Source organism: Chironomus tepperi, unplaced genomic scaffold (assembly GCF_022539635.2).
Source record: "Chironomus tepperi strain 1889 unplaced genomic scaffold, CSIRO-AGI_Ctep_v1 contig_450, whole genome shotgun sequence".
Taxonomy (NCBI): domain Eukaryota; kingdom Metazoa; phylum Arthropoda; class Insecta; order Diptera; family Chironomidae; genus Chironomus; species Chironomus tepperi.
This window is the reverse complement of record NW_027226572.1, coordinates 449,754-477,059: the sequence shown is the minus strand read 5'-3', so window position 1 is coordinate 477,059 and position 27,306 is coordinate 449,754. Positions and strand designations below refer to the sequence as shown.

At 32.6% G+C, this 27,306-nt stretch overlaps 1 protein-coding gene across 1 annotated transcript in view; it reads right to left on the bottom strand.

The window, feature by feature from the left end:
- Positions 1–25,681, bottom strand: part of cwo (transcription factor cwo) — a 49,379-nt gene extending 23,698 nt beyond the window's left edge. The window contains exon 1 of the mRNA XM_070650892.1: positions 24,826–25,681. Coding sequence (XP_070506993.1) covers positions 24,826–24,890 — 65 coding nt within the window. The 5' untranslated portion in view covers positions 24,891–25,681. The remainder of the gene's footprint in view (positions 1–24,825) is intronic.
- Positions 25,682–27,306: the final 1,625 nt, after the last annotated feature.

The following is a 27,306-nucleotide window of genomic DNA, read 5'->3' as shown; positions in this document are numbered from 1 at the left end:
GTGGTTCTGGTTCGAATCCTTATAAGGTGATTTTAGGCATTTTCAGGTTGTTAAGCCACAAAACACTACTTTTAGGTCTCCTAAAGCTTCCCCAACCCCAAAAGCTACCCAAAACCATTAACAATTCCTCAACAATCCATTCCACTTCCAAATCAACCCTCAGATTCCAATGTCAGTGACTTTGAAATTCTGCAAAATTTTATTAATCCATTATTTTCATTAAAACCCACCAGGGTGTCTGCCATTTGCTCTTAAAATAGACATCCTTTATGAATGAAACTTAATCACTTTCATATATGAGCACATAGAAAATTAAGCAGCTTCAATAGCTCCTTTGAACTTTAAAATGAGTATATAAAATGGAAATTAAGTCAAGCAGCCATAAAAATTGTCATTTTCATCAGAATATATAAAAAAAGAAGTTTCCTACGTGACAGACGGGAGAGTCAGCTTGCTGAAAATGTATGACTAGCTGACGAATGTCAAAAAATCATTTACTAAGATCAATGGTGAATAATTTTCTTTGACCTTCGTCGAGAAAAATCTTCAAATTGGTCATTTAAATAGAATGTCTCATGCTGTCATCATAGACGATGTGTAATGGAGGTCTTTGTGGATTCATGAGGAAGGTATTGACTTAAATATGTCAAAAAATCGATAGATTTAGTCAGTACAAGTCTACACCTGGTGAATAGTCATTAAATGACTTGATAATTACCAATTTTAGTATCGTTTGGGAGATTTTTGCATGCAACAGTTGTGGACAACCTGTGTGACGTGACACATTAGCGTGACACCACAAAAATATGTAATCCTCAGCTTGTGGACTCGTTCAAAGCTTGCAACAAGACGTTCCCCAAAAAACAAAAGATTGCCCATCACTGCCATAGACTCTACGACTAGCAAACCATCAACGACATTGACAATGTTTTTTGTTATTATTTTAAAACTTTCCGGTTTCATCTGCTTTAAAAACAGACTAAAAAAATTTTGAAAAAACAATTTTTTTGATGTGCTTACTCATGCCGGTGTCATGAAAATTTTTATTGTACTGTCACGTGGCTACAAATTGTTATCTCTGTGTTTTATTTTAGAATAATGGCTGATTAAGAAGAAGATAAATATTCAAAATAAAGTCGTTTTTTAGTTTTATAACAAATTGATAGCTGTACATTGCTATAATAGGAATGGATGTGGAGGAGAGAAGAGACCGAGCAGCACAACGCGGTGAGACACACTTAGCTGTCACAGTGACATCAGAGCAACATCATGTTTTACCGTTAATACGGCAACATACCGGTCACTTAGCAACACAATGCGGTGATTTGTGCCACACTCAGATGTCACGGTGATATCAGAGCAACACCACATCTCACCGTTAATACAGCAACGTAACAGACCACACTAAACACGTTGTGCAGTCCGGAAAGTGAATCAAAATGATACACAAGACCCGGTGTATGAAAATGTGACTTAAATCACGTTATTCATCTGTTCCGTACTCATGTTCTTGACTTTTTTTCTTCTGAATACAGTAGTGAACGCCCTGAGAAAAGAAGCACAAAAATGATCGTTTTTTGTGTGCTGCTAAGTTGAAAGTATAGGCACACGTTTCGACATTTTTATCATGTTGTGAAAATTATACATGCGGGGGCTTGTTTGGATTGGATATTATGTGAGATTCATAAAGCTTTTTTCTCATTTTCTCATGATGATGCACGGAAGGTAAGGAGCACAAACACGTGTGAATTTCTCGCAAAAAAATGTTTAATATTTTCTAGAATTTTCTTTTTGGTAGGAATGGGGGCACTGACTTGGAATATGTAAATAAATTTTGTAGATTGATGGTTTGTTTACTTTTTATTTGGGAGGTTCTATATGAGGCTGATATATGTTGTATGATGTCTATAGATATTTTAATTTTTGGATGTTTTCAGGCATTTTTAATGATTTTGGAGCAAATTTCTCTGCTTATGTCAAAAGCACTCTTTATAATGATTGAAAGATCTGTTTTTGCTGGGAATGTTGCTTAGACACCCGGACACAGAAACCTAACTCTTGCCTTGGCAGATTTGCCATTATATGGCTCGGTACCCCAGATTCCACCTTGCGCAGTCACCAATTGTTGCTGCAATAAGGTAGACCACCTTCCTCCATTCTTCTATCACTCAAAAATGAATAATTCGGAAGCTTTGGTCACTTTTGCAGTCAATATTGACACTAAGAACTTAAAACTCATCATCCAATCCTTGCCACACCTTCAATACACCAATATACTACAATATCTCCGCAATACCAACTACAATCTAATTCAACAAAATTAGCACAACAACTTCCTCCTTATAACTTCCAAAAATACACCATATGTTCCTAAATACCCAAAACTCTACCAACACAAAAAAAAAGAAAATATTGAAGAAGCTTGAGTATTAACCTCAATTAACCATCTAATCATTAAATATCAGTGTGAATGCGCCACATTTATCCACCCACGATAAATTGTCTCCTCTTATTCTCCGTTAAATATAGATTAATGTATGACATAGCAAGTGTGCTTTGTGATATTATGGCTGATAGAATTGTATATTGAATGGACGAAATGTATAGAAAAGAGGTGTGTTTGATTTGCACAGCCAAAACATGAGTCTGGACTTTTTATAGTTTTTAAGTCAGTGTTGTTCAAACTGTGTGGCGCAGGATATCTCTTGGGAATGACATGACATGTATGACATGCACTAGCGACACAAGTGAAGACAGGGAGCTGTTTAGGCTCCGCAAAACATTCTTGATTAACACCAAAGTGTACCGTAATCTACGACCAAGGTATGACGTGGCTTACCACCAAGGTGTCACGTGGCTTACCGTCAAGATGTGCCATGGTTTGTCACTCATTTGTGTCATGGTTTGTCACTCAGATGTGCCATGGTTTGTCACTCAGATGTGTCATGGTTTGTCACTCAGATGTACCATGGTTTGTCACTCATATATGACATGGCTCATCACCAAGATGTGCCATGCCACAAAAAAGATTGAACAACTCTGTCCTAACGGTTTTCATGTCAAATCGATTAATCCCCAAAACGACTGAATTTAAATATTCGCAAAAAAAATACACAAAAATCTTCTTATCATCCAAAAAGCTGATTACGTAGGCTCATTTCGTAGCCACCGACTGAGAACAAAAACAAACAAGATGCAAATTTTTAAATATTTTAACAAACAATACAAATCAAATTGTACAAACATATTCACGAGGCGCGTTCATTTACTGTAACCCAAATTTTTGTTTCTTTTCTTTTCTTTTTTGTCAAACACGCAAAATAAAAGAATTTGTCACGCGAGTGCCTGATGTCTTCAATTTTTTTATTCTTCTTATTATTAAACGCTTTAAATTATTTGTGATGATAAGATGTTTGTCGTCTCATACAGTCGTAGTAAGTATACTACGTGTAATAATGTATTAAATTAGTATAGGCTACACACATGCTTAATGACTTTCATCTTACTTTTATCATACGAAAAAGAAAGAAAAACAGCAATAAATGTGATTTTTCTAGCGATGGGATTTTCCATTTGATAAATAAGATTTCAGATTCAGGTGGTTTTTTGTGGTTTTCGGTGAATTTTTTGTATTAAGTTATTGTTTTTGAAGCGTTGTTTGAGGAATCTCTAAGTAAGGGGTATTGGAAATTTGTGATATTATTGAGATTTGTGGAATGTAGCTTCTCTTAGTGTGCTGCATAGGTATGGATGCATGGTACACTAGGTATGGCAGGTATGGATGCTGAGTACATAGCTCAATAGGATGATTAACAATGCATTTCATAATGACTTAGCATTAAGGGGACAACACAAGTCTGTTAATCGATCACAAATCCTGCAAATGGTAGGGGTAGCCATAGCAGTGTAAATGGCATGACTCTGGATTCTGATTCTGGATTTAAATCGAATCCAGAATCAAGTCAGAGTAACGTCGACCTCAGATTGGATTTTCGACCGATTAATCGATTTGTGATATTCGGGATAACACCTTTGTTAGCCTACACATTGTATTTCTGAGCCTCAAAAATAAGATTCGATCATTTTTAATATTCAATATCAATTCTATCGCATTCATGTACCTAAAATCACCCAGAAAAAGCCTATTCAACTCATAATTAAAGTAATCATTAAATTAAAATCACAAACAAAAATTTTTCAATTTTCACATTCATTAATGACACATGAATGAGATATTGTACATCCACGTGTATTAAAATGTGCCTGGAGTGCGTGCATATCGATTCATAAAAGAGATACATTTATTTATTTAAGTATCTACATAAATCCAACATGTGATTATGACTCATGCACTTGCTCATGTATATTTTATGTATAAATTCTAATTTCATTCGATGACACTCACTGTGACTCAATATGAATCATCATCAGCAATAATAAAACTTTGCTCACGTTTATTGAACCAGCAACACACTCGACAAATGATATTTAAATTACAGACATTTATTGAAATTATCACATTTTTTTTTGCTTAGTGATGCCAAAACGGCATATATCCATTATGGATTGTCGCGCTTGCAATTATTATAAAAAGAAAGTTGCACTTTGAACACTGCGAAGTTTGCATTGTTTTGTGTTTTCTGTTGAAGAAGTGAAAATTTGATATCACCTTTATGTGATTGCATGTGCACGATTGATTATTACTCTAAAAATTCAATAATTGCTGCTTATTTGGTAAAAGTTGATTTTTAGCTTATTAGCACCTTTTTGTATAGACATGCCTTTTATGGACGATTGAATATTGTTGATTCCATAAAAAGCACGTTTTTGTAAGCATGAGCAGTTTTGTAGTGTAGATTATTAAATATAGCAGTGTATTGTTCATGTTCTAGGTGTTGTAGACAATATGATGGAAATTGATTTTGAATTGAAAATGGTTTTGAAAGTGCAAAAGTTGTGTACCCCACCTCGCCCCTTAGAATTGCTAAAGATACATCCCTGTGGGTTATTAAATGGAAAATCATGAAATGTTCCTAATAGGCACTAAGGATACGAACATGGTTGTTCATGTCAGACTTGCGTCATTTCATTTCGAAAAAATTCGAAATTAGTTCGAAAATATTCGAAATTGATTGCGAAAATTCAAAAAATATTTTACCGTTGATATAAATGTAAACAACGAAAAATTTTTTTAAAAATTATCAGTTCTTTTCATGAAATTCCATGAAGTTAAGACTCAAATGATCATTAATATCATTGCTCATTTGAAAGAAAACAGTTACATGCATCAGAATTTGAATAAATATTGATTTTTTTACAAACAACGTATTTTTTGAATTTAAAAATTTTCAACGGTCATTTATTTTTTAAAAATATAGTTTTCATCCCCGTTTTTTCATTCAAATAATAACGATCAATGTTTGAAATGACGCTAGTCTGGTTCATGTGATATCACTCGACTTTTATAAGTAGTGAGTGTTGGACGCCCCGGAGTAAGATCAACTTTTGACTAGTTTGGCAGTGCTTTTTACTCTAAATAAAAGCAACTTTGTGGACTAGTTTGCTTATTAGAACTTGTCTAAATATCAAAAACATCTCAAAACATTGATCACGAAGGAGAATAAGCTTCTTCCAAGGGGTCGTCCACAGCAATTAAACAGATATCCACACCTACCTAAATATCATCACAATTACTCTAACACCAGAATTAAAAATCATCAAAAACGTTTCATCAAAGCTAAAATTCGATGAAATTCATCTCATGCCTTATTTCCAGCTGTGTAACATTAAATTAAAACCCACCCTACCTGAATACTTCCAAGAAAAAATTTCACGCTTTTCTATTTCGTGTGAATAACTTCAAGTACACCTCAAAATTGGAGATTGTTGTAAGAACCAAAATTGTTATGGAAAATAAGCTACTATTAAGAGGAAAATGCGTAGAAAAACAATATCAATAGAATGTTTAGCTGGAATTAATTGTCTTGGTGCTGAATATAATGCCTATAGGCGTAATATTGACGAATAATTCTAGGAAAGTGCTTAAAAATAGAATCCAACTTTGTGTAAATTTCTGAGTATCAAATTAATCTTCAAAGATGGAAATAATGTTCAACCTTGAAAATGAATTCAATTTCCCATTTCGTCCTTCAAAATTCAACCTTTTCGATACTTCTTGCATGAATCTCAATAAATTCAGCCATCGACCTTCATCCGAAAATAGAAATTTTTTAACAAAAAATAAGAAGGAAAAGAAATATCGTGTAAAGCTGATAAGACATTCCAGTTATTAATTTTTGTACATATATACATCTGTTTTTATACACATTTTCTGTGTACTTTATTTTTGTTCCATTCCACGTCGTTATCAGTATCACGAGGAGAAATACATACAACTTTTTTCGACATATTTCAAATAATACAAGACATACTTGCTATGTCGTCGAATATAAAGTATTTATTTAGTGTAAGAGAGAATAAAGTGATGAATTTGGGGTTGTAAGCTGGATTCTTAGTGATCTTAGTCTTAATAGTGAGCAGATTGTTGTCAAATTAATTAATCTACACTTGAAACACAAATTTTCACTTCCATTTTGATATTATTGAAGTTATGATCTGGATTCTTTCTGATTTTAGTCTTAATATTGATCAGATGCTAATTTAAATAATTAAACTACATTTAAATCACAAATTTTCACATAAAACACAATTTTACAGTCATAAACTGAATTCTTATTGATCCTTGCCTTAATAAAATGATGAATCTGAAGTCGTTAACTGGATTCTTACTGATTCTAGCCTTAATATCAAGCAGATGCTAGTTAAATTAATTAATTTACATTTGAAACACACATTTTCACTACTTATTGTTTACAAACTGATGAAGTTCAAAGATTGAACCTAAAAGTTCAAACAGAAAATTTCAAAATTTTAACGATTTTTAACGACTTTTTCTCATATAATTCAGAATTAAATAGAAATTCTTGATTTTTTTGATGCTTTTTGTATGATTCTTGATGACAATCTACTGTACATGTGATTGAGAACATCACCAGCTTCATTCGCATGCTCTGCCTCATCAACCACAATATAAAACTTTCATTTCTCATCCATTTTAAAGTGTGAAGTTATCTTATCAACAAAATATTTTTTACTTCTCATTCATTTGACACATGTTCATGAAAATGATTGAAGAACATCCAAAAAAACTTATTTCTGTTTTTGCTCGCGACACTACGAAAAAAAATAATAATAATAATTTTCTGTATCTTATTGAATATCTGACACGTTTATCGTTATCGTATGAGGATAAATCAGCAACGACACTCAAAAATATTTTCATTTCTAATCACTCACGTCATGATTGAAAATTAAATTATTATTTTTTTTAATCGGGTGACTGATAAGCTATCAAGAATTTTTGTGTGTCTTTACATTCACACATGTTGCCACATTGTCATGCGTAACCTTGATGTAATTATTCATGTACTAAGTCATTTCCCCAGCCTTTTTTTGTTGTTTACGCTGCATTTTAAAACAAACACAATAACGACGAATTTGTATTTCATAAGAATTTCTTATCAGTTCCCCTCAACCAGCCATTTTGTCGAATGGATGGAACAATCATCTAAATTACGACACGTGACAAGTCTACAATCATGTGTGACTTTTAGCGAGAAATAATAATATTTGTTGGACGTTATAATAATAATAATAATAAACAATAAATCACAGTCGAGCTAAAAAAAATGATTCTCTTTTTTTTCGCATCAAAATAAGGTCAACAGACAGAGTCAATAATGTGTGTATTTATTTATTTTTTTGTTGTTACTGCAATAATATTTTCACATATTGTCAAAGACTTTGTTCATTTTTAATCACGTGTTTTGAGAATTTCCGTATTAAATATTGAGGTTATGTAAAGTTTTGAAGTAAATTTTGTGTCTAAATTGTTCTCGAATAGTAGAAGTCAGTTAGTCGATTCAAAATCAGGCAATGGACTTGCTTGCCTATGACATGGTGCCAAAATGTAGATATTTTGAGGTTAGAATTTAAAGTTTCATTATCATAAGTCTTAAAATACACACCGAATATGCAAGTTTAAGTTCAAGTCGGTTATTGATCCAAAATCCTACAACAGGCCAGAGTGAATCTGGCACGGTGTCAAAATTCGGATATTTTGAGGTTAGAATTTGAGTTTTTATATCAAATTTCATGACCAAGTACAAGTTGGAATCGGTCAATTGTCCAGAATCTGGCACAAAACCTGTGTGACTATAGTATGATGACAGATTGGTGTATGATGCCAAAACGTGGACATTTTGAGGTTAGAATTTTGGTTTTTCATCAAATTTCATGACCAAGTCCAAATTAGAGTCGGTCATTCAATCCAAAATCAGAAATCAGACCTACGTGACTCTGACATATTGCCGGAGCTGTTAATCATGTCAAATTGTGGACATTTTGAGGTTAGAATTTAATTTTTCATTGAAATTTCATCAATTTAACCTTAAAATCACATCACCGCATGTCCACATAAATTTACTGCTACTCTAAATTTACCCCAAACAGCTTCGCACAGTCTAAAATGTCTCCAACATTCTCGCGAAATTTCTCTAGAGCATCTTTCGACTGTTAAAATTCAATATAATAAATTTGTCAGCTGACTAACAAAATAAAAATAAAATAAAAGTAACGGTATTGGAATTGAATTTCTTGTCCTTGCTGCTAAAAATAAGCCAACACAAATATATAAATTTCTTTTTTGTCGAAATCTTTTTTAAACTTGAATAAATATGTTTCAATGAACATTTTAAGCGAACACATGCTGTGACTGTGTGAAGGAATGAAATCGTAAACAAATTTATTTTGTGATAATTTCAGATGAATTTTTTTAAATAACTGGATGGAATTACTGTGTTGGAATATTCTAACTTTAATTGACTGTCTCGACTAGAAAATTCTATGTGACTGTCGAATAATTGAATTGTTAAGTGAATTTTTTGGGGTGCAGTTAGTGTTATGACGCGATTGGGAATTTTTGTAGGAGTGACAATTATAATTTGAATTGCAGAAACGTGTTTTATTGACCAGAATGTCAATGACTGATGAGAATTTTGGTTGATATTGCATGTTTTGGAGCTTATAGTGGCTTAAAGGGTGGCAGACACGTTCTGGATGTTGCAAAATTAAGTTTATGTCTTCTGAGTGACTCAATGCAGTTGTTAAAGGTCTGCCATTGTGCTGTGGTCATTGCAAAGCATATCAGAAATGTCCAGGCAGTCTAAGAGTGCCCTGACGTGCTTCTAGTGATGAATAATAAGACTAGTAGGGTTCTGCACAGTCCAGCAGACCTGTTCATCAACAACGCTAGGTTTGTTGAGCAATTACGACTTAGTAATGCTACTCTGAATTGGATAAGCCTTTGGAATACGGTCAGAAACTACAAGAAGCCTACCCAAACCTACCCGAGCGTCACAATGTGCCAAATCAAACTATTCGCCGTAAAAATTGGTCCAAAATCAATCATCACGACGACATCAGGTCGACTTCAAATCCTGCCATTGAAACAGTGACGTGTCTTTACCCTACACGAACACATTCTGCTGTTCGGACTAACAATTTGTCAGAATCTAAGTAACATCACTTCGCTACAGTACAACAAACTAAACAAAGCAAACTAGTCACGTCTCACAACTTCTAGAGCACCTCAATCATTAACATATATTTACAATTAATCAGTCATCCTCACGATAATCCTTGAATATATTACAAAATTTTAATTAATTTCATCATTTAAATCAACAAGTCTTACTTCCATACAGTTCATTGTAACAAAGAAAAAAAATAAGAAATCACGACTTTAAGTTCATAATTCTTATTCCATCACATGTGAATCTCTCATGAATAATGAATGAAAAAAAATTCAAAAAGGCAACAATGAAAAATGACTCTCTGTTTATAGAAATAGGAAAAGAATCAGTACAAAGAAAGAATAAACTAAAAGTGAGATAATTATTATATACAATGTCCTAAAATATCCAATGAATGACTGCGAGATGTAATGCAATTAGCATATACAATAAAGTTTGCAGTATTAAATTTCATAAGTGATTCTACTTCCTCAATGAAAAGCTTAATATATCAAGCGAGACCAAAAATTGTAAGTGTTTTGCTCATTAGACATTCCACCTACAATCGTGCATTGAATCTTAGATATTAACTACCGCATGCATTTACACACGATAATTATTATCTTTGTGTTTTATTATAATTTATATAAAAAGTGTGAAAAATGCTTCATCATTGCACACGAGTATATAATTTAATTCAACATTTCTTAATAGAATTTTTTGTGAGTTTTTTGTATGTTTACTCACTATTTACTCTTATTAGGAAGCTTAGAGAGAGTTTTGATTGTTAAATTCGATTTATTGAAGATCCAGGATTGTTTTCCAATGAAATATCCAAGATACAGACGTCGAGGAACTAAAATTTACTAATTTTTTGATGTTTTGATTGTTTGAAGATTGTAAACAAACTAAATATTACAAATGAGGGGAGTAACAACCATAAAAAGGGGAACTCAACTAATTGAAGATGTTTATGAAGTTTGAATTTGAAATGACAGTTAGAATATTCTCAACAATGAAAGTTTTGAATGAGAACTTTGATGTTATTTGATGCTTTACAGCTTAAATTTAGCAATAGTCAGAATAAATCAGTTCAAAATTAATTCAAAATAATTTTAATTTAAAATAACCGTTATTAATGCTATTGAATGCTTTTGTTGCAAAACCTGCAAAACCTAACTTCATAATTAATTCAAAATAATTTGAATTTGAAATAACCGTTGGGAGTGCTTTTGAGTACTTTATTGCACTTAACAGCCTAAAGTAAGCAATAATTTAGCAAAAAACGCAAAGAATTCCAATAAAAAACCTAACAAACTTCATAAATAAATCAGTCCATTTACATCCCACACCATACCTCACGAGTAACACTTCTAGTCAATAAACGACACATAAATTCTCATGCAACTTTTTAATTGAATGATTCCTATTTGCTCAATATTGTTATTATTCAAATCGACATATGAACAAAAAAATTCCTTAATTATATACATTATAAACAATCTTGTTATATTATAAATATTCATCACGAGCTGCTAACAAGCATTAATATCTCTAAAAGATATTGTGACAACAAGGAACAGTCATTTTTATGAGAAGTTGCTTCACTAATTCCATCCCCATATTGAATTTTATTTGTTTGTTTCAACAAACGATCAGGTCGATACAGTGTATATGTGGAAATAGTACAATAATCAACATTACTTATTCATTATCATTTTGCTGATGACGTCAATAAATTCTATTTACAAACTGTTTTTCACTTTGCCTACATGTAGACATTTATTTCATATAATAATAAGCATATGTATTATTTTTTCTTCTTTAATTCTCTCGTGATGATGGATATATTAAAGGAATTTTGAGTAAGCACGTGTAAAAGTTAAGAGAAATGTCTTGAAAACATGATACACATCACCTCTGTTTAATTGGTGAGGATGTGGGAAAGACTTTTCGGATGTGGATGTCCCTAACAGGGTATCCACATCATTTCATGGTACAGAAAGAGCACAACCGTACCTAAAAGCGGTCTCTTTGCCTATTGTAGATGTGAGATTGAAACTAGTGCGCATATGGACTATAGAACATAATATTTGAAATTAGATGCACAGCAAGATGGATGCTGTTTTAGTTGATTTAATGAAAAATGGATGAATTTAGTTATGCATCACAGTCATCGAGTTACTGGATCTCTAACAAGAGCTATAATCAGATGGAGGTATGATGATTCCTATCAAATTAGGTCAAATGAGATTCGAACTCATGACTTTGATGAGTCACCATCAATTTCAATCGTGAGTGAGAATCAAACCCTCCCTAAACTCACTCGTGAGTGGGAATTGAACCTTGCACCTCTCGATGGCCGGTCAATTGCTCACTTCACTAAGCTATTGAGCTCAACCATTAGAATCGACAATTGACCCAATATATGTGAACTATTTGACAATTCCAGAGAATTAAAGCCATATAGTTTCACACCCCGATTCCCATTTTATCACAAGATCTAAAATCAATTCCAGCAGATCTTTATCTGCTTACCTTACATTCTCAATCTTAACATCAACCAATAATTTCCCAACAATTTCAAAATTTATTCAACAAGCTTCACATTAATAACCAGATCGTTAAATATGCATAAAAAGTCGCCGATTAATAAATTTCCTAAGCGAAATATGGCATTGAGTAGGTGTCGAAATTTTCGCGACAATCATTAAAACCGATAGAAATTTATTTGGTGTCATAAAAAATGTTCTTGACTTAAATGCTAAATATTACATAAATTGCTTGAGAACGGGATGTGTCACACTATGAATTAATTCCAAAGAACTTTGGAGTTAAGCCAGAAAGTTTATGTCGCAGTGTTGTCTAAGCTGTGTGTCGTGGCACATGAACCACATGTTGTGGCACATGAAATGCATGCAATGGCATATGAACCGTATGACGTGACACATGAACCACATGACGTGGCACATTAAATGTATGTCGTGGCACATGAACCGCATGACGTGACACATGAACCGTATGACGTGGCACGTCAGTAGCATGTCGTGTGGCTGTTGTGTCATCCGTGGCTTACCACCAAGGTGTGACGTGGCACAAAAACAGCTTAAGCAGCACTGCCTTAAGCAATGACTAACTGTATATGGATTACGTTTTGTGCATGCAGAAACAAAGCCAAAAAACGTTTCTTTGAATGACTCATGGTCAAATCTATATATTGAAATGCCTGCACGAGCATTTGTTTCAATTTCATGAGTGCGAAACATGATAGAAAGCAATTAACAGTCGCTTTTTTGCAGACACTATGTTGACTGTTACTAATTCAATTGCTCTCAATTAAAACTTTATCTTTATGTGGCTTCAACATCAGTTTAAAGCAAAAATGATTTTTTATTACACAATATTCGATCTTGCTTCTTTTGTTTTGTTCCTTAATTGTCGGATTTTAAAGTATTTGTGTGCATTTTTCTTGCATGATTTTGAAATTTTTTATATCTTCATTTAAGGTTAATTAATTGAATTTGATCTTTTAATGAACGATGGGTTCATGTCTGACGACATTAATTTAGAGCTGCTTAAGATAGTTGCCCGAGCAGCACATATGCGGTTAACTGTATTTTCAAAATCAGCTGCCACGGTGTCTTGAGGGCATCTTTGCGTCAAAACGGTGTCGTACCCCATATTACAGTGAATCCGGTAGCTTATTCCGTACCCCAGTGCAACCGGCGGATTACTCCGTACCCCGGTGCATCCGCCGATTTACTCCATACCCCGGTGCACCCAGTGAATTACTCCATACTCCGGTGTACCCGGTGAATTACTCCGTACCCTGGTGCACCCGGCTATTTACCCAGTATCCCGGTACACCCGTCGACTTACTCCATACCCAATATTGACGGTAAGACACCCCTACCAAACACCCTGTCCTCCCCGGGTTCTTTCTTTTTCCATTTGTGCTGAATCATTATGAGCACCAAATTAATTACAAAATGTGATGAAATTTCTAGATGTTGAAAAAAACAAAAAAATTCATGCTTGTTAGATTATTTCACTTTGAATATCACGCAATAAATCTTCATACACAGCGTAATTAAAACGTTTTTAAAAAGTTTGAAACAATAGAAATTATAATGAGTTAATCTCTACAGTGAATCAACATCTGTTTCCAATTTATTCTAGTTTGTGAATAAATTAATTAAAAATTTTTCAGCAAGTTTTTTTTGGCAGTTTCAGTGTCAATGTTGGGGGGTTTAGGACAGTTTTAGGGAACGGATGGGGTAAGGCACCCACCATAGCAGGGGAAAGAGCTCAGAGTCAGGGTTCTGAATAGTGTATCTTAATTGCCAAGGAACCGCTGAATTATGGAAAAATGCGAAGTTGCCTTGATGGCATCATTATGGCGCATTTTGATCCATTTTTATGGCGGAAAATTCGATTCGCTGCACTGTGCCGCCCAGGGGTAACGATCGGGCACATGCTCGACTAGAATAATGAATAGGAGATAAGCTGTAGAGCACATGCTCTTTGTCTTTTAGAACTAAATGCCATTAAGTGTTGTCTCAACTCCAGACCCACCCTATACCCAGTAGTGGGCAACCTGTTTACCCCGGCGCACTTGTGTGTCACCCAAAAATGTTTAAAAGTACTATCAACCGTATGCTGTATGCGGTTTTGGTCGAGGCTTATCACCAAGGTGTGCCGCAAAAAATAGAAGGTTGCCCACCACTGTTCTACCCAACCATCAACCCCTAACCTCAAAATTTCAATTCCCCAATTCAATTCTAACTCAAAATTTCAACACAAACCAAAAATTGGCAACGCTGCAAAAAAAAACTCAATTTACTGATAACCATTAATGAGCTCAAGTACTATTAGGAACAACTTGATAATGCTTCTTATCACGAGACCACTCTCATTTATTTTTTTACATTTTACAAAATAATGTGTTTCTAATTTAAGAACTTCATCCTCAGTACAGTACAAGTCATGTTCTATTGTTAGTACGGAGAAATATAAATAAATAAATTATAGCTGATAAGAAAGTAGGAGTCATTACATGTTACATGTGTGTGCATTTCACTTGGAACGTGATAAGATTTATGGATTTGAATTGAGAATTTCGACCCCGATGCAGAACGACTAAATTAATTGATTTTGATAGCGTGATGTAAAAATAGAAGTAAAATTTCGCCATTATTTATGCTGAATAGCTTCATGTTGGCGTTTATCAGATTCATGTGATACGAAAATAGTGTCTAATTGTACGCCATGAACTTCAACGTCACATACAACACATAATACAATAAAATTGGAGCAGGTATTGACGACACATACACTATTATGTCTATTAATAGACGGGGTGTCATCAACATATCAATTCTAATGTCAATGACTGTATGTAAATTACTTTCTATGTATGGGAGTAAGTTCAATTCATGTATATATGATTGATTTAGTTAAACTTGTAGTCGTTGTATGTGCTTATCGTAAGTGTACTCAAAGACTTGAGACATTTTTTTCTACTGCCTGCTGATGATAACATACAATTATTATTGGAATTATGATGATATTCAGAGAAATAAATTGATTTAAAACATCAAGGCAGGGATGGTTGGTGGTTTTGAGTTATTGGGGATGGTTTGAGGGATTTTGGATATGTTGATGATGGTTTGGAAGCAAAATTGGATGTTGAGTCAGAATTTGAATTGTGAAATTAAACAAATTTCATATTTCGCTATAAAAATTAACAAAAGACAGCCATCTTGGTGCCGTCAGGACATTCTCACGTTTTACATTAATGCATTGACGCTCAGATAGCATCAATCAGTTAATTGACCAAAAAATTCGGCTACAGACCCAAAAGACTTTGACTTGGCATCGAATTCTTAGAATCAGAGACTATATTAGAGTCACGTCGCTCTGAGACTTATGGATCGATTACCTGACCTATGCTACTCAGATGTAGCGGAATCTTAGTAACTACGAATAGATTTGAGTTGACTCTTTAATATAGAATTCAAGTCAATTATGAGCCTAATTAAGTGTCATTTATTGAGCAACTAGATTCTCTTAAGATTCGAACACATGATTGTTGGGTCTGTGTGTCAATTTGACCATGCCACAGTAGCTAGAACCTAAAAGAACTTACTAGTTGGGCGCAGGCATTTTTAAAGAACAATCTAAATGACAGCAAAATATTCAACTAGGAACAACTGTCTTTATTAATGCGCCTCGTCTAAATTTGGTACCAAAATGGCAAAAACTTTAGATACTAAATTCGACTTCATGCTAAAGTTAGGAGCACAATGAAGGTAACAATGCATTTTTTGCAGTCGAAATCAGCATTTAATTCGACAGAACGACTTTGCATCTTACAGTCAATACGCGACTTAGCGGTGTTCTAGAAAGTACTTTGTGTCTTTCCTGCTACCTATTTAAAGAACCTTGTGTATTTCGGATCCCAGACTAGAAAACTAATCATACAGTCAAGAAACCCACAAATTAAAGCTCTAGCAAAACTGCAATCTACCATCCAATATCAACTTTAAAACCAAATTGACATCAACATCCTGTCGACAACATTGTAAACATCATCACTCTGGAAATTCCCTATGACATCCATTTGCTGCAATAAGCGAATCCATACAAACTTACAAATGATTTCTTAGTATTCTCATATTAAATTGTGTCTTTTTTGTATGGAAGCTGTATCTTACGGGATTACCAGGAAATTTATTAGACTTGAACTCAATTCAAGTCCTTGATTCTTTTTCATTGTTGTGGCTGAATTTATGAGCAAGTAGCGCACAACTTTCACCAAAATTCGACACTTAATTTATCTTAATTTAAAACTTTTTTAAATGGAATTTAATTATCGAAACTTTTGTGCCTTGACGTCATCGCTATTGGATATGAAAAATTCATTATGTGCTTTTATTTTGATTGTTCACGTCACGAGATATTACGTTGGTTGTGCTACATACGAGTTTTTTAGGTTATTATTATCATTAAAGGTCGGGCAATTAATGTCTTAAAAATAGACACAGATAATTGCCAATTTTAGAATTCTTATGCTGTATATGTGGTAGTCAATTAAAGGTCAAGGAAGTGCTCGACATGAAGGCTTTGTTTTGACTTCCAGTTAAAGACATCCCACAACCCAGAGTTGCAAAACATGCGTCTGTGACAGGCAAAAACCGTACAAATTCTTGGTAATTTGTACGGTTTTTCTTACAAAACCGTACAAATTGTACGGTTTTTGTCGTTAAAAAAACCGTACAAATTCTTGATAATTTGTATGGTTTTCTTACAAAACCATACAAATTGTACGGTTTTTACCTGCCACAACCTTAAAATCAATTTCCTACATCATGTTACAACCTTTATCATTTAATGTCACCTCCCAAAAATGCCTAACAATTGCGAGTAATTTAAATCCGTGTATGTGCATGTGATGTTGAATATCGAAGTATCTCTGTTGATGTTATTTTCATCGTTATCATCACAATTTGTCAGTCACGTATTTCAAATATTTACACTCATATTTTTTTTTATTCTTTTCGATGCTTTCGCGTCATGATTTTTTAATATACATCGGTGATGTTCTTATTATATTTTTATCCTATAATATAGTGTGAGAATCTTTGATTATTGGCATTATTGAATTAGGATGAAGACTTGAGATGAGATGAGGAAATGAAGACTTGGAAATGAAGAAAAAATTTTCGCATCTAAAGTGCGTTCAGTAAAAAAATGACGCAAATATTTTTCGCATCTGAACTGCATTCAGTAAAAATGAAGCAAACTTTTTTGCATCTAAAGTGCGTTCAGTCAAAAAGATGCAAATTTATTTTGCATCAAAAGTGCGTTCAGTAAAAATGATGCAAAAAATTTTTCGCATCAAAAGTGCATTCAGTAAAAAATTCCCCTTATTTGCCACAATTCTATGTTTCACTACCCAAAAAGTGAATATTTTAACCTCAAAACTCTATAAAAACCAATTAGCACTAATAACTTCCAACAAACCCAAGAAAAAATCAAGCAAACAAAACAAATTGCAATCTCTCCACAAAAAGCTTTCAATTCTTCGAACGATTCGCAAGACGGAATTAAAAAGCAAGAAAATCAACAATCAAACGGTCTGGTGAGCTTCCATTACACCTTCTTAATCTGCAGACAGAGAGAGAGAGAGAAGTAATTTGAATATTAAATTGGCAAGCAATGAAAATTATCTCATTGGGTGTAATGAAAGGGCAATTTTAAGGGGAACAGAATCAGTCAATTATGGACGATGAAAAATTATATCCTTTATAGACCCTCTGGTGCGATCAAATTATAGAGTCATTACAATATTTACTTAATAATTGGTCTGCAAAAGGTCAGTGAGTTGATTGACATGAATTTTTTTTTTGGGAATTTCAGTCCAGAGTTGCGAAACTGGAACCTGTGACAGGCAAAAACCGTACAAATTCTTGATAATTTGTACGGTTCTGAGAGAAAGCCATACAAATGAGCAAAAATTTGTACGGTTTTGTCTATCCCAGGTGCAACTCTGATTTCAAAACTCAATAAGTCACCAAAGGACATAAACTTATCACACAAATGGTCCGTTCTTTCATTGTCAACTGCTTGAAAAATGACAAACATTAATAAAATGATAAATTCACGTGAATAAAAAAGCCAAAATATGTCTGAAAAATCAATTTTCTTCTTCGCCATTATGTGCCCTTTAGGGAAACAGACATCAGAGACGCAAAACATTAACAAAAAAACTCAAAGACATTCACATAAATTTTCTTTTTTTATTTTCACCGTTCAGTTAACCTTGGAAGGAGAAATCTCGACTCCAATTCTCTCTCTTTTGTATTATTTGCTGTACATAGCCTCATGTGAAAGTGAAATTGATGTAACTTTTATTTATCATTGTCTGTAATGCATCACGAGCAGACAACCAATCAATAACTTAAGGGGTGAATCAGCCGAAGAGAGTTCAATCATAAAAAAAATGTGATAATGAACTTGAAGTGTAGAAAAAAGTCATTTTTTTGCGAGTTAATGTATTGGATTGTGGGGTTGTAGTCAGAGAGGCATTTTAGGAGGGAATGGTGGTATGATGAGGTCACCTCCATTATTCTCGTATTGATGGCAAAATGATAAAATGACGGGTAAGGTATGTCCATAGTGCAGAAGTGCCAAGCACCTTGCAACAGTGTCGCACACCATGCAACAGTGTCCCGCACCATGCATGATTTCTCCTAATTTAATGGCTCATAGTGGGCGAGAACATACACAAGGTGTAATGGGATGTCTCACCATCTCGAATGAATTTCCAATTTCGTTTTTTTTTGGGAAAATGGCCTTGTTGCAGAAAAAATTTTCAATTTCGTTGTAAAATTGAAGGCAAAAAATTCTACAGACCATTGCAAAAAATGTTTTCGGTGCTTCGATAATTTTTTCTTGTTGTTGAAAGTTTTTAATGATACAGAAAAATATGAGATTGCTTCTAGAAGCTGAAAATAATTTTACATTTTGGGTAGTGCAATGTGCGTTGTACAGTGCAGGAGTGCCTTGCACTATGCAAAAGTGTCATGTATCGTGCATAAAGTGTCGTGCACCGAGCAAGCAGTGTCATGCACCATGCAACAGTGTCTTGCACCTCACTGCAACAGTGTTATGCACCATGCAACAGTGTTTTGTATGCACTGATGCAACAGTGTCGTGCACCATGTAACAGTGTTGTACACCATACAACAGTGTCGTACACCATAAAACAGTGTTTCCAAATTTTTAATTCCTCACATTCCCTCGAAAATTGAAATTCCAATTAAGAAAATTGAACAGCATCCCCCTACACCCTCAAACCACTCTAATGGCTGTCTGTTGATTTACTGATATCCAAAAAAAATGGCAAATTGCATTAAGTTAATGAATGAAAGGTTTTATACGTTCCTATTATTAATCAACAAAAATTTCTCCTAATTTAATGGGTGATTGTGGGCGAGAACATACACATCAATTGTGTGGGATGGTCTCTTATCTCGAATGAATTTCCAATTTACGTTTTTTTTTGGGAAAATGGCCTTGTTGACAGAAAAAATTTTCAATTTCGTTGTAAACACCTTGAAGGCAAAAAATTCTACAAACCATTGAGAAAAATGTGCGTCGGTGAAAAAAAAAATCGATAATTTTTTAAAACTTGTTGCTATGAAAATTTTTAATGATACAGAAAAATCGATGAGATTGCTTCTAGAAGCTGAAAATAATTTTACATCACGAGAGCACATGTCGTTGCCATAGAGGAGCTCACGTTTCAATAAATCTAATGGAAGGAAGGAAAAAATGTGTGTTTATTGAGATAAAGTTTGCGAGCAAGCATCTCATGTTGATTAAAGTAGAGTGAGCTTCTTTCATCCTCACTTGAATAAGTTTTATGGGACGACAAAAATGTGTTTTGTATGCTTTTACTGATGGAATTGGTGATGTCGTTAAATTAGATCTATATGCTTGATTTTGAGGTATTAAGCTAATGAGTATGTTAAGGCAATCTTAAGGATGGATATTTTTTCCGAAATTTTGTAAAATTGCATACTTGACAAGAAGATTGTTTTGGAATTTTTTGTAGAAGGAAAAATTTCAGTCAAAACATTGAAGAAAATTTTGTGAAGTTTAGATTCATTGAAAATTTACGAAAATTTGAAATTTAATTTCATTGTAAAATTTTAAATTTTAACGGAAAAAATTTCCTTTTGTATATTTTCATGAAAATTTGAAAAATTCATAGTTGAATTTTAAAATTTGCAAAATTTCAAAAAATATCCTCTTGTGAAATAATTTCATACAAAATTTCGGAAAAATTTGTGAATTTTATAATTTCAAAAATTTCGGAAAAAATATTCTTGTGAAATATTTTCATACAAAATTTGGAAAAAATATCCTTTGTGAAATTAATTTCAGCAAAATTTACGAAAAAATTGTCCTCTTGTGAAGTATATAATTTCTACAAAATTTCGGAAAAAATTTCTTGTGAAGTATTAATTTCATAAAAATTCGAAAAAATATCCTTTGAGAAGTCATAATTTCATAATTTCGGAAAAAATTCCTCTTGTTATAAATTTCATACAAAATTTACAAAAAATATTCAAGTATAAATTTCAAAAAATTTCGGAAAAAATATCCTCTTGAAGTATAAATTTCATAAAATTTCGTAAAATTATTCTTTCCAAAAACTGTTAAAATTCATTTCTAAAAATTGTTAAAATTCTAATTTCTAAAAATTTACGTTAAAATTCTAAATTTCTGAAGTACCGGTAAAATTTCAAATTTCTAAAAATCTGTTGAAATCAAATTTCAAAAAGCCGTTAAATTTCAATTTTCTTTAAACGTCATTATAAACCTATTTTCAACCTTTCCCCTTAGAATTTCAAGCCACAAATAAACATTTTAAGTTGAATCAACCCCTTGTACCCCCGGGGTAAACCAATTAAATTTTGTCCGCAAAAAGGAACTTTCATTCAGATCAACAGCAAATAAGAAGCAAAAAAAAAAAACGATAAGGAAAAAAAGCAAAAATTATCGTATAATCATCATATAAAATATTCAAAAAAAGAGTTCAAATTTGAGTAACCTTGTGAAGGTCAAGAGCACGAAAGAAACACAAACTTTTCCTCACAAAAAGAAAAAAATTTTCTCAATGCCATCAAGACATAAACGACCCACTGATTAAGTTGAAGAAACAAAATTTTTTTTGAAGTAAGAAAAGTAAAATTTATTCAACAAATTAATTATAGAAAAAAAGGAAAGAAAAACAGCACACAGAAAAAATTGTTTCTATTCCCAACACAACTCACAAAAATTATGTTGCGTGTTAGAATAAAAATAGTGTGGACTAACAGCCGTCCTAATGAACGGTAAGTAAGCTCATAAATGAATGAAAGAATTTTTGGACTATATAGAACTAAAAATAACATTCCAACACCTTTCGTGCGACATTGTTGGCTTTTAATTAATTTCTAAATTCAACTTGAGAAGGGCTTTCAATATAAAGGTTATGTTAAGTACATATATTGTGGTTTTTGGGGGGTTGTTGAATTAGTATGATAGTATGGATTTGGAACTCTGGGGTTGATTTATCTGGTGATGATATGTCATGGTACAGAATAAGTACTGGTAAGTTACAGGAACCAATATCGTACCACTATACTGTCGCACTACTGCACAATTGATACACTCCTGGTGAACCATTGGTACGGTACTGATATACCACTGTGTCACATCAGGAGTCCTAACTTTAAATTGTAACAGTGGGTACTGTACCATACTACCACAACAAAATTCGGCATTTAGGGATGTTATGCTATATATTGATGAATTTGTCGCTTCAAAATTGAAGAAACTTGAAGACTCGCGATTTAGAAGCATTTAATTGTGTATGTAAGTGGGTTCGAATCCTAACAATGTCAAATTCCAACTAAAGACTCAATTCTCAGATTCTAGAACCAGAGATGTAGTCAGGAAAGGGTTTATAGGATCCAAAACGCACTAGATAATAAAAGATATCTGGATATACCCCAATCTCGAATCCTTTTACCTTCCCAATTCTTAAATATTCATCTCAATGAATCCATCATTCAACACAGCTTTGTCTAAACTTCTTTGTGACCGACACCCCTTATTCGATGAATCATGATCATTGACACACTAATGAACCACATAAGAAGCTGTCGATCGAGATGAGTATTGCATTTGGAATTCGAAATTGACAAATATAGGTAGCCAGCAATAAGGAGCTGGTTTCAATATCCCTAATTGGCAGAAGTTATCTGAAGATAGAGCTGTCATGATCACAACTGAATCTGTACCCCGTGCGCAGCCAAAGTAAGTAAGTATAGGCTTTAGGCAATATCTGTGGGATGTCATGGATCACAACAGATCTGTACGGTTTGTAATGAACAAATCAGTACAGCAGACCAGTGACAGTCAATAAGATCCCCAACCCCTTCCCAAACCTCAACTATCACTTGACCATCACACCGAAACAACTCCCAGTTAGGGACATAGCATGGCAACAATCAGTTTTAGTTTTTGTGGTTTAAAAATAAGTTTTTCCTTTTTTTTATATTTCTTTTTTTTGAGAATGCGATAACAACGAACAAAAATATAAAATAATTGTGTGAGCAAAAGAAATCAGGTTTAAAAATATATGTATCGAATAACGAATGTCTTAAATTAGATGCCATTTAGACATGAAACAAAAGAACGAGAATCAGGTGTATGTGCACGTGACTTTTTATATATTTATATACAGCATTGTCACTTATGTCACAGTCGCATAGCTACTTGTACAAATATATCTGAGTCTGAACCTTTGTGGTAATATTGACATGAAGCATGTACAACATAAATAGTTTGTTATGCTTACGTAAATGACGGAAGTGAACCTTTTTTTTCGTGATTACATTGCTTTATCAGTTTGAGGCAATAATGTTGAGAATTTATTAATACTTTTGAGGATATACAGCAGTAGTAAGCGTAATTGACAGCAGAGTTGCAAAGCAGGCTGTTACAGTCAAAAACCGTACAAATTCTTAGTAATTTGTATGGTTTTTCTTCAAAAACCTTACAAATTATCAAGAAATTGTACGGTTTTTGCCTGTCACAGGCACCTGTTTTGCAACTCTGATTTTATAGCCCAACTTCTGCTTTTTATTTTCTTCATAAATTATGGGAAATTAGAAAATTATGAAAAAAAAAGTTGTGCTGACTTTTCTTTATATTTTTGACATTCTAAATTATTGCCATGTGAATCGCATAAATTTAAAAGACATATTGGATAAAATGGTACAAATACATTAAGAATGACATCCTTACAGCTCATTTGAGAATTTGGTTTATTGGATATGAATAAAATATTTGTTAGAAGTTAATGAGATGTGGATAATGATTGAGTTTTGGAATTGAATAAGATTTGGGGTTGGTTGGTAGTTTGTTGGAGATTGATTTAAATTTGAATTTTTTTGGAAGTTTTTGGTTTTTGGAGGATTTTTGAATTCAATTCAAACAATTCAAACATTGAAGATTAATTATGTAGTTTTAATTTTGGAATTTAGGAAAATTCAATTGAAAAATATAACATTTTTAGAAAATTGAAAATTTTTAAATTTTAAAACCAAAGAAAATTTTCCGAAAAAAGTTTAAAAATTATTGATAATTCAAATTCTTAAAGAAAAAAAACTGTAAAATCAAAAAATTAAAAAAAAACTGCAGAAAAATTTAAAAACTTAGATAAATTTTAAAATCTAAAATTTTTGCAAACATTTAAAAAAAATAAAAATTAAAAAATGAAAAAAAAAATATTGAAAAGTTTAAAAAATTGTGAAACGTTTTCAACGATTAACATTAAAAAAAATACCTTGAAAAAAATTCAATTTTTTTTTTTTCAAAAAATCAACGCAAAAAATTTCAAGAATTTGAAATAATCCAAAAAGTTTGAGACAAGAAAATGTTAAAAAAAAAATTTGAAAAGTTGATAAAATTTAAAAAACTCAAAAATTGTGGAAAGATTTAAAACGAATTAAAAAGTTAAAAAATGATAAATTTAAAAAAATTAAAAAAAATTGAAAAAATTTAAAATGTGGAAAAAAATAGAAAAAATTGAAAAAATTGGAAAAAAAAATAAAAATTACAATTTGAAAAATTGAAGAATTTGAAAAAGTTGTAAAATTAAAAACCCTTTCAAATTAAAAAAAAAAAACATTCTAAATCTCGTTACAATAATTGCATGTCGACAACAACCCTCACTTTACATGCAACAAGCTATTGCACATAATAATTAAATAAACACCATTTCCATATCATCTAAATACCCAATAAATTTCTCACAATATTCACATTCTCAATGCTTTAAATAAAAAATCTTAAATTCTCAATAAATGCAATCACGACTGTTCATGCCTCAATCGCTCGATACATCAACAAACGTGATGTTCATCTCAAAGAGTTCTACAAGACCGGTCTAAATTTAATTTAAATGTAGGAAAAAGGAATAAAAAATAAAGCGGAAATCCAAATCGATATAAAAAGCTCAACACATTTTCGGCACTAGATAGATAATCATATTGTACGGTGAATGCACTTAATTGAGGCCAAAAACACGAGCGATCGTGTCGAGGCAAATTTAAAGATTTTTTTTGCTCACCTTTCAAATTTCACCGGATGCGGTGGTTGAGCGTGTCCATTAGCTTGTTCCCAGTAATTCTCCATGTTGGCTGCTAGCGATTCACGAGCAATCACGTGAAATTTTAATGGCTTTTCTTGCTTCAGTTTAACGGCTTTACTGGTTGGACACTTGAGGAAATTTGCCGACTCAATTTTGCCTTCTCGAGAAGTCTAATTCCTCGCAACTTGATGCTTTTTTTTGAAATTTTTTAAAAAAAGTTGAAATTTTTTTTTGAATTTTTTTTGAATTTTTTTTTTTAACTTTTCAAATCCTGCACTTTTGGTATAAGGAACTTAGTATAATATTCCACACCGAACAAAAATGTGTGTATCGAGGCTTTCGATAGAAAAATTTTACACAATATCGATTGTTAGTCAGTAAACTGCACATGTAATTTGCTTATTATTCGAATTAACGCAAATTAAATTTTCAATTTTTAAGATTGAAAAATTTTTCACTTTTTTAAGAATTTTTAAAAATTTTTTCTCTGCTTTTTATATCACTTGATAATGTCGTGTGTACCGGAATTTATTGAAATATAATTTTTATTCATTTATTTCAATTTTTTTTTTTAATTTTAAACTCAACAGACACTTGTTAATTTTTTGATTTACTTTCACTCAGCTTATGCCGCTTCTTTACACTTTTTTCGGTAAATGCCTTTTTAATTCCACAATTTTTCAATTTTTCTTCCTTTTTAAACTTCACCAAAAAAATTAATTTTTTTTAAACTTTTTTTTTTCTTATTTTCCCAACAAAAAAATGAGGAAAAATTAAAAGAAACACAAAATATTTTTGATACTTTTTTTAATATTCACAACTGATTTGCTTGACGAACTGCAAGAGACTCAAAGTCAAAAGAAACTTTTTTCCCGAAGTTCCATTCATTATATAAATCAGAAATACACATGCAAAGCTCACGTTTTATGACTGTATGTGTAGCACAAAATAGCCGAGAGAGAGAATTTTATGGATGTATTTGTATGTCGGTGAGAGAGCGGTTCCGATGATGATGATGATATTGCCGCAAAGTGTCTATTGATATCATTATTATTATTCTTTATTATTCAGCTATGTCGGCTAATGACGCGTAGAAATAATAAACATTCATGAATGTGCGATATTGAAATCAATTTTTCCTTAACTTTCTATATGTACAGCACAAAATATGGACGAATGTTATCAGAGTTGCAAAACAGACACCTGACATAGTCAAAAACCGTACAATTTCTTGATAATTTGTATGATTTTTCTTACAAAACCATACAAATTATCATTCCAGACTTGCAAAACTGCGCAACCTGCACCTGTCATAGACAAAAACCATACAATTTCCTAGTAATGAGTATGGTTCTTTTTCAAAACCATATAAATTATCATAATTTTTCACAAAACCGTACAAATTATCATTCCAGAGTGGCAAATTATGCACCTGCCATAGACAAAAACCGTACAATTCCTCTATAATGTGTATGGTTTTTCTCATAATAAGACAGTTCCAATGACTCAAACCTAGGACAACAAACTCACTTTCCCAAGATCATTCAAATGTCATAAAGATAACTACCCTCACAGGATGTGAGCTAATCAATGTTGCTTTATTTTTTTATATAAATTGTACAATGTAGCTATGCCAACCATTTTTTTTCCAGATTAGATACCGTACAATCATGTTACAACATCTCTCATGTAGTATTAATGCTCGCACGAAAAATTTTTACATCACGTTATTCGATTATGAGAAAAAAAGTCATCAATGTGACTGACTGTATATCCCCTCAATTTTAATCCTTTCTGTAACAAGGAACAATGAGACACCGACAAGTCACACAAATTGCGTCTCAATTACAAGTTTGTATACATTCATAATATCCTCATGTACCTGCATATATTCCAGAGGTGTGAAGTAGGCTACAAAATCTGAAGCCTTTGACGAACTATAAGGTACAGTCGAAACATGCAGGTCTGTTTCAAATTCATTGGCTGAGCACGGAGTAGACTCGGAATTAAATAGTTCACTAGCAACCCCCGGTAGCTCAATAGGTAAGAGTACTTGACATATAATCAATGAAGGCGTAGGTTCAAATCCCATTTGTGTCTATCTTGTGAGTAAGCGTACATTCAACTCAAATGATTGACTTACCTGCAAATAGAGTGGATCCAGTCGCTGTAAGCCTAAACCTCATTACTCAAAATCGCTTGATCAAACTTAAAATATCCGAATTAAACTAGCTTAACCTTCTATTTTTACACTATTTTCCTCACAAAACAACAACAACAAGCTAAACAATTTTTTTCGAGTCTCGTGTGAAATAAAAAATCAAAGGTTACTAGACTTATTTGAAATATTTCTTTGATGATAAGAAGTTTTTACTTCTAGTTATGAATTGTCTCAAAAAAATTTCTTATTAACTTCATATCACTTGAACCGAATTTATAAGTTTTTGCGATTAAACAACA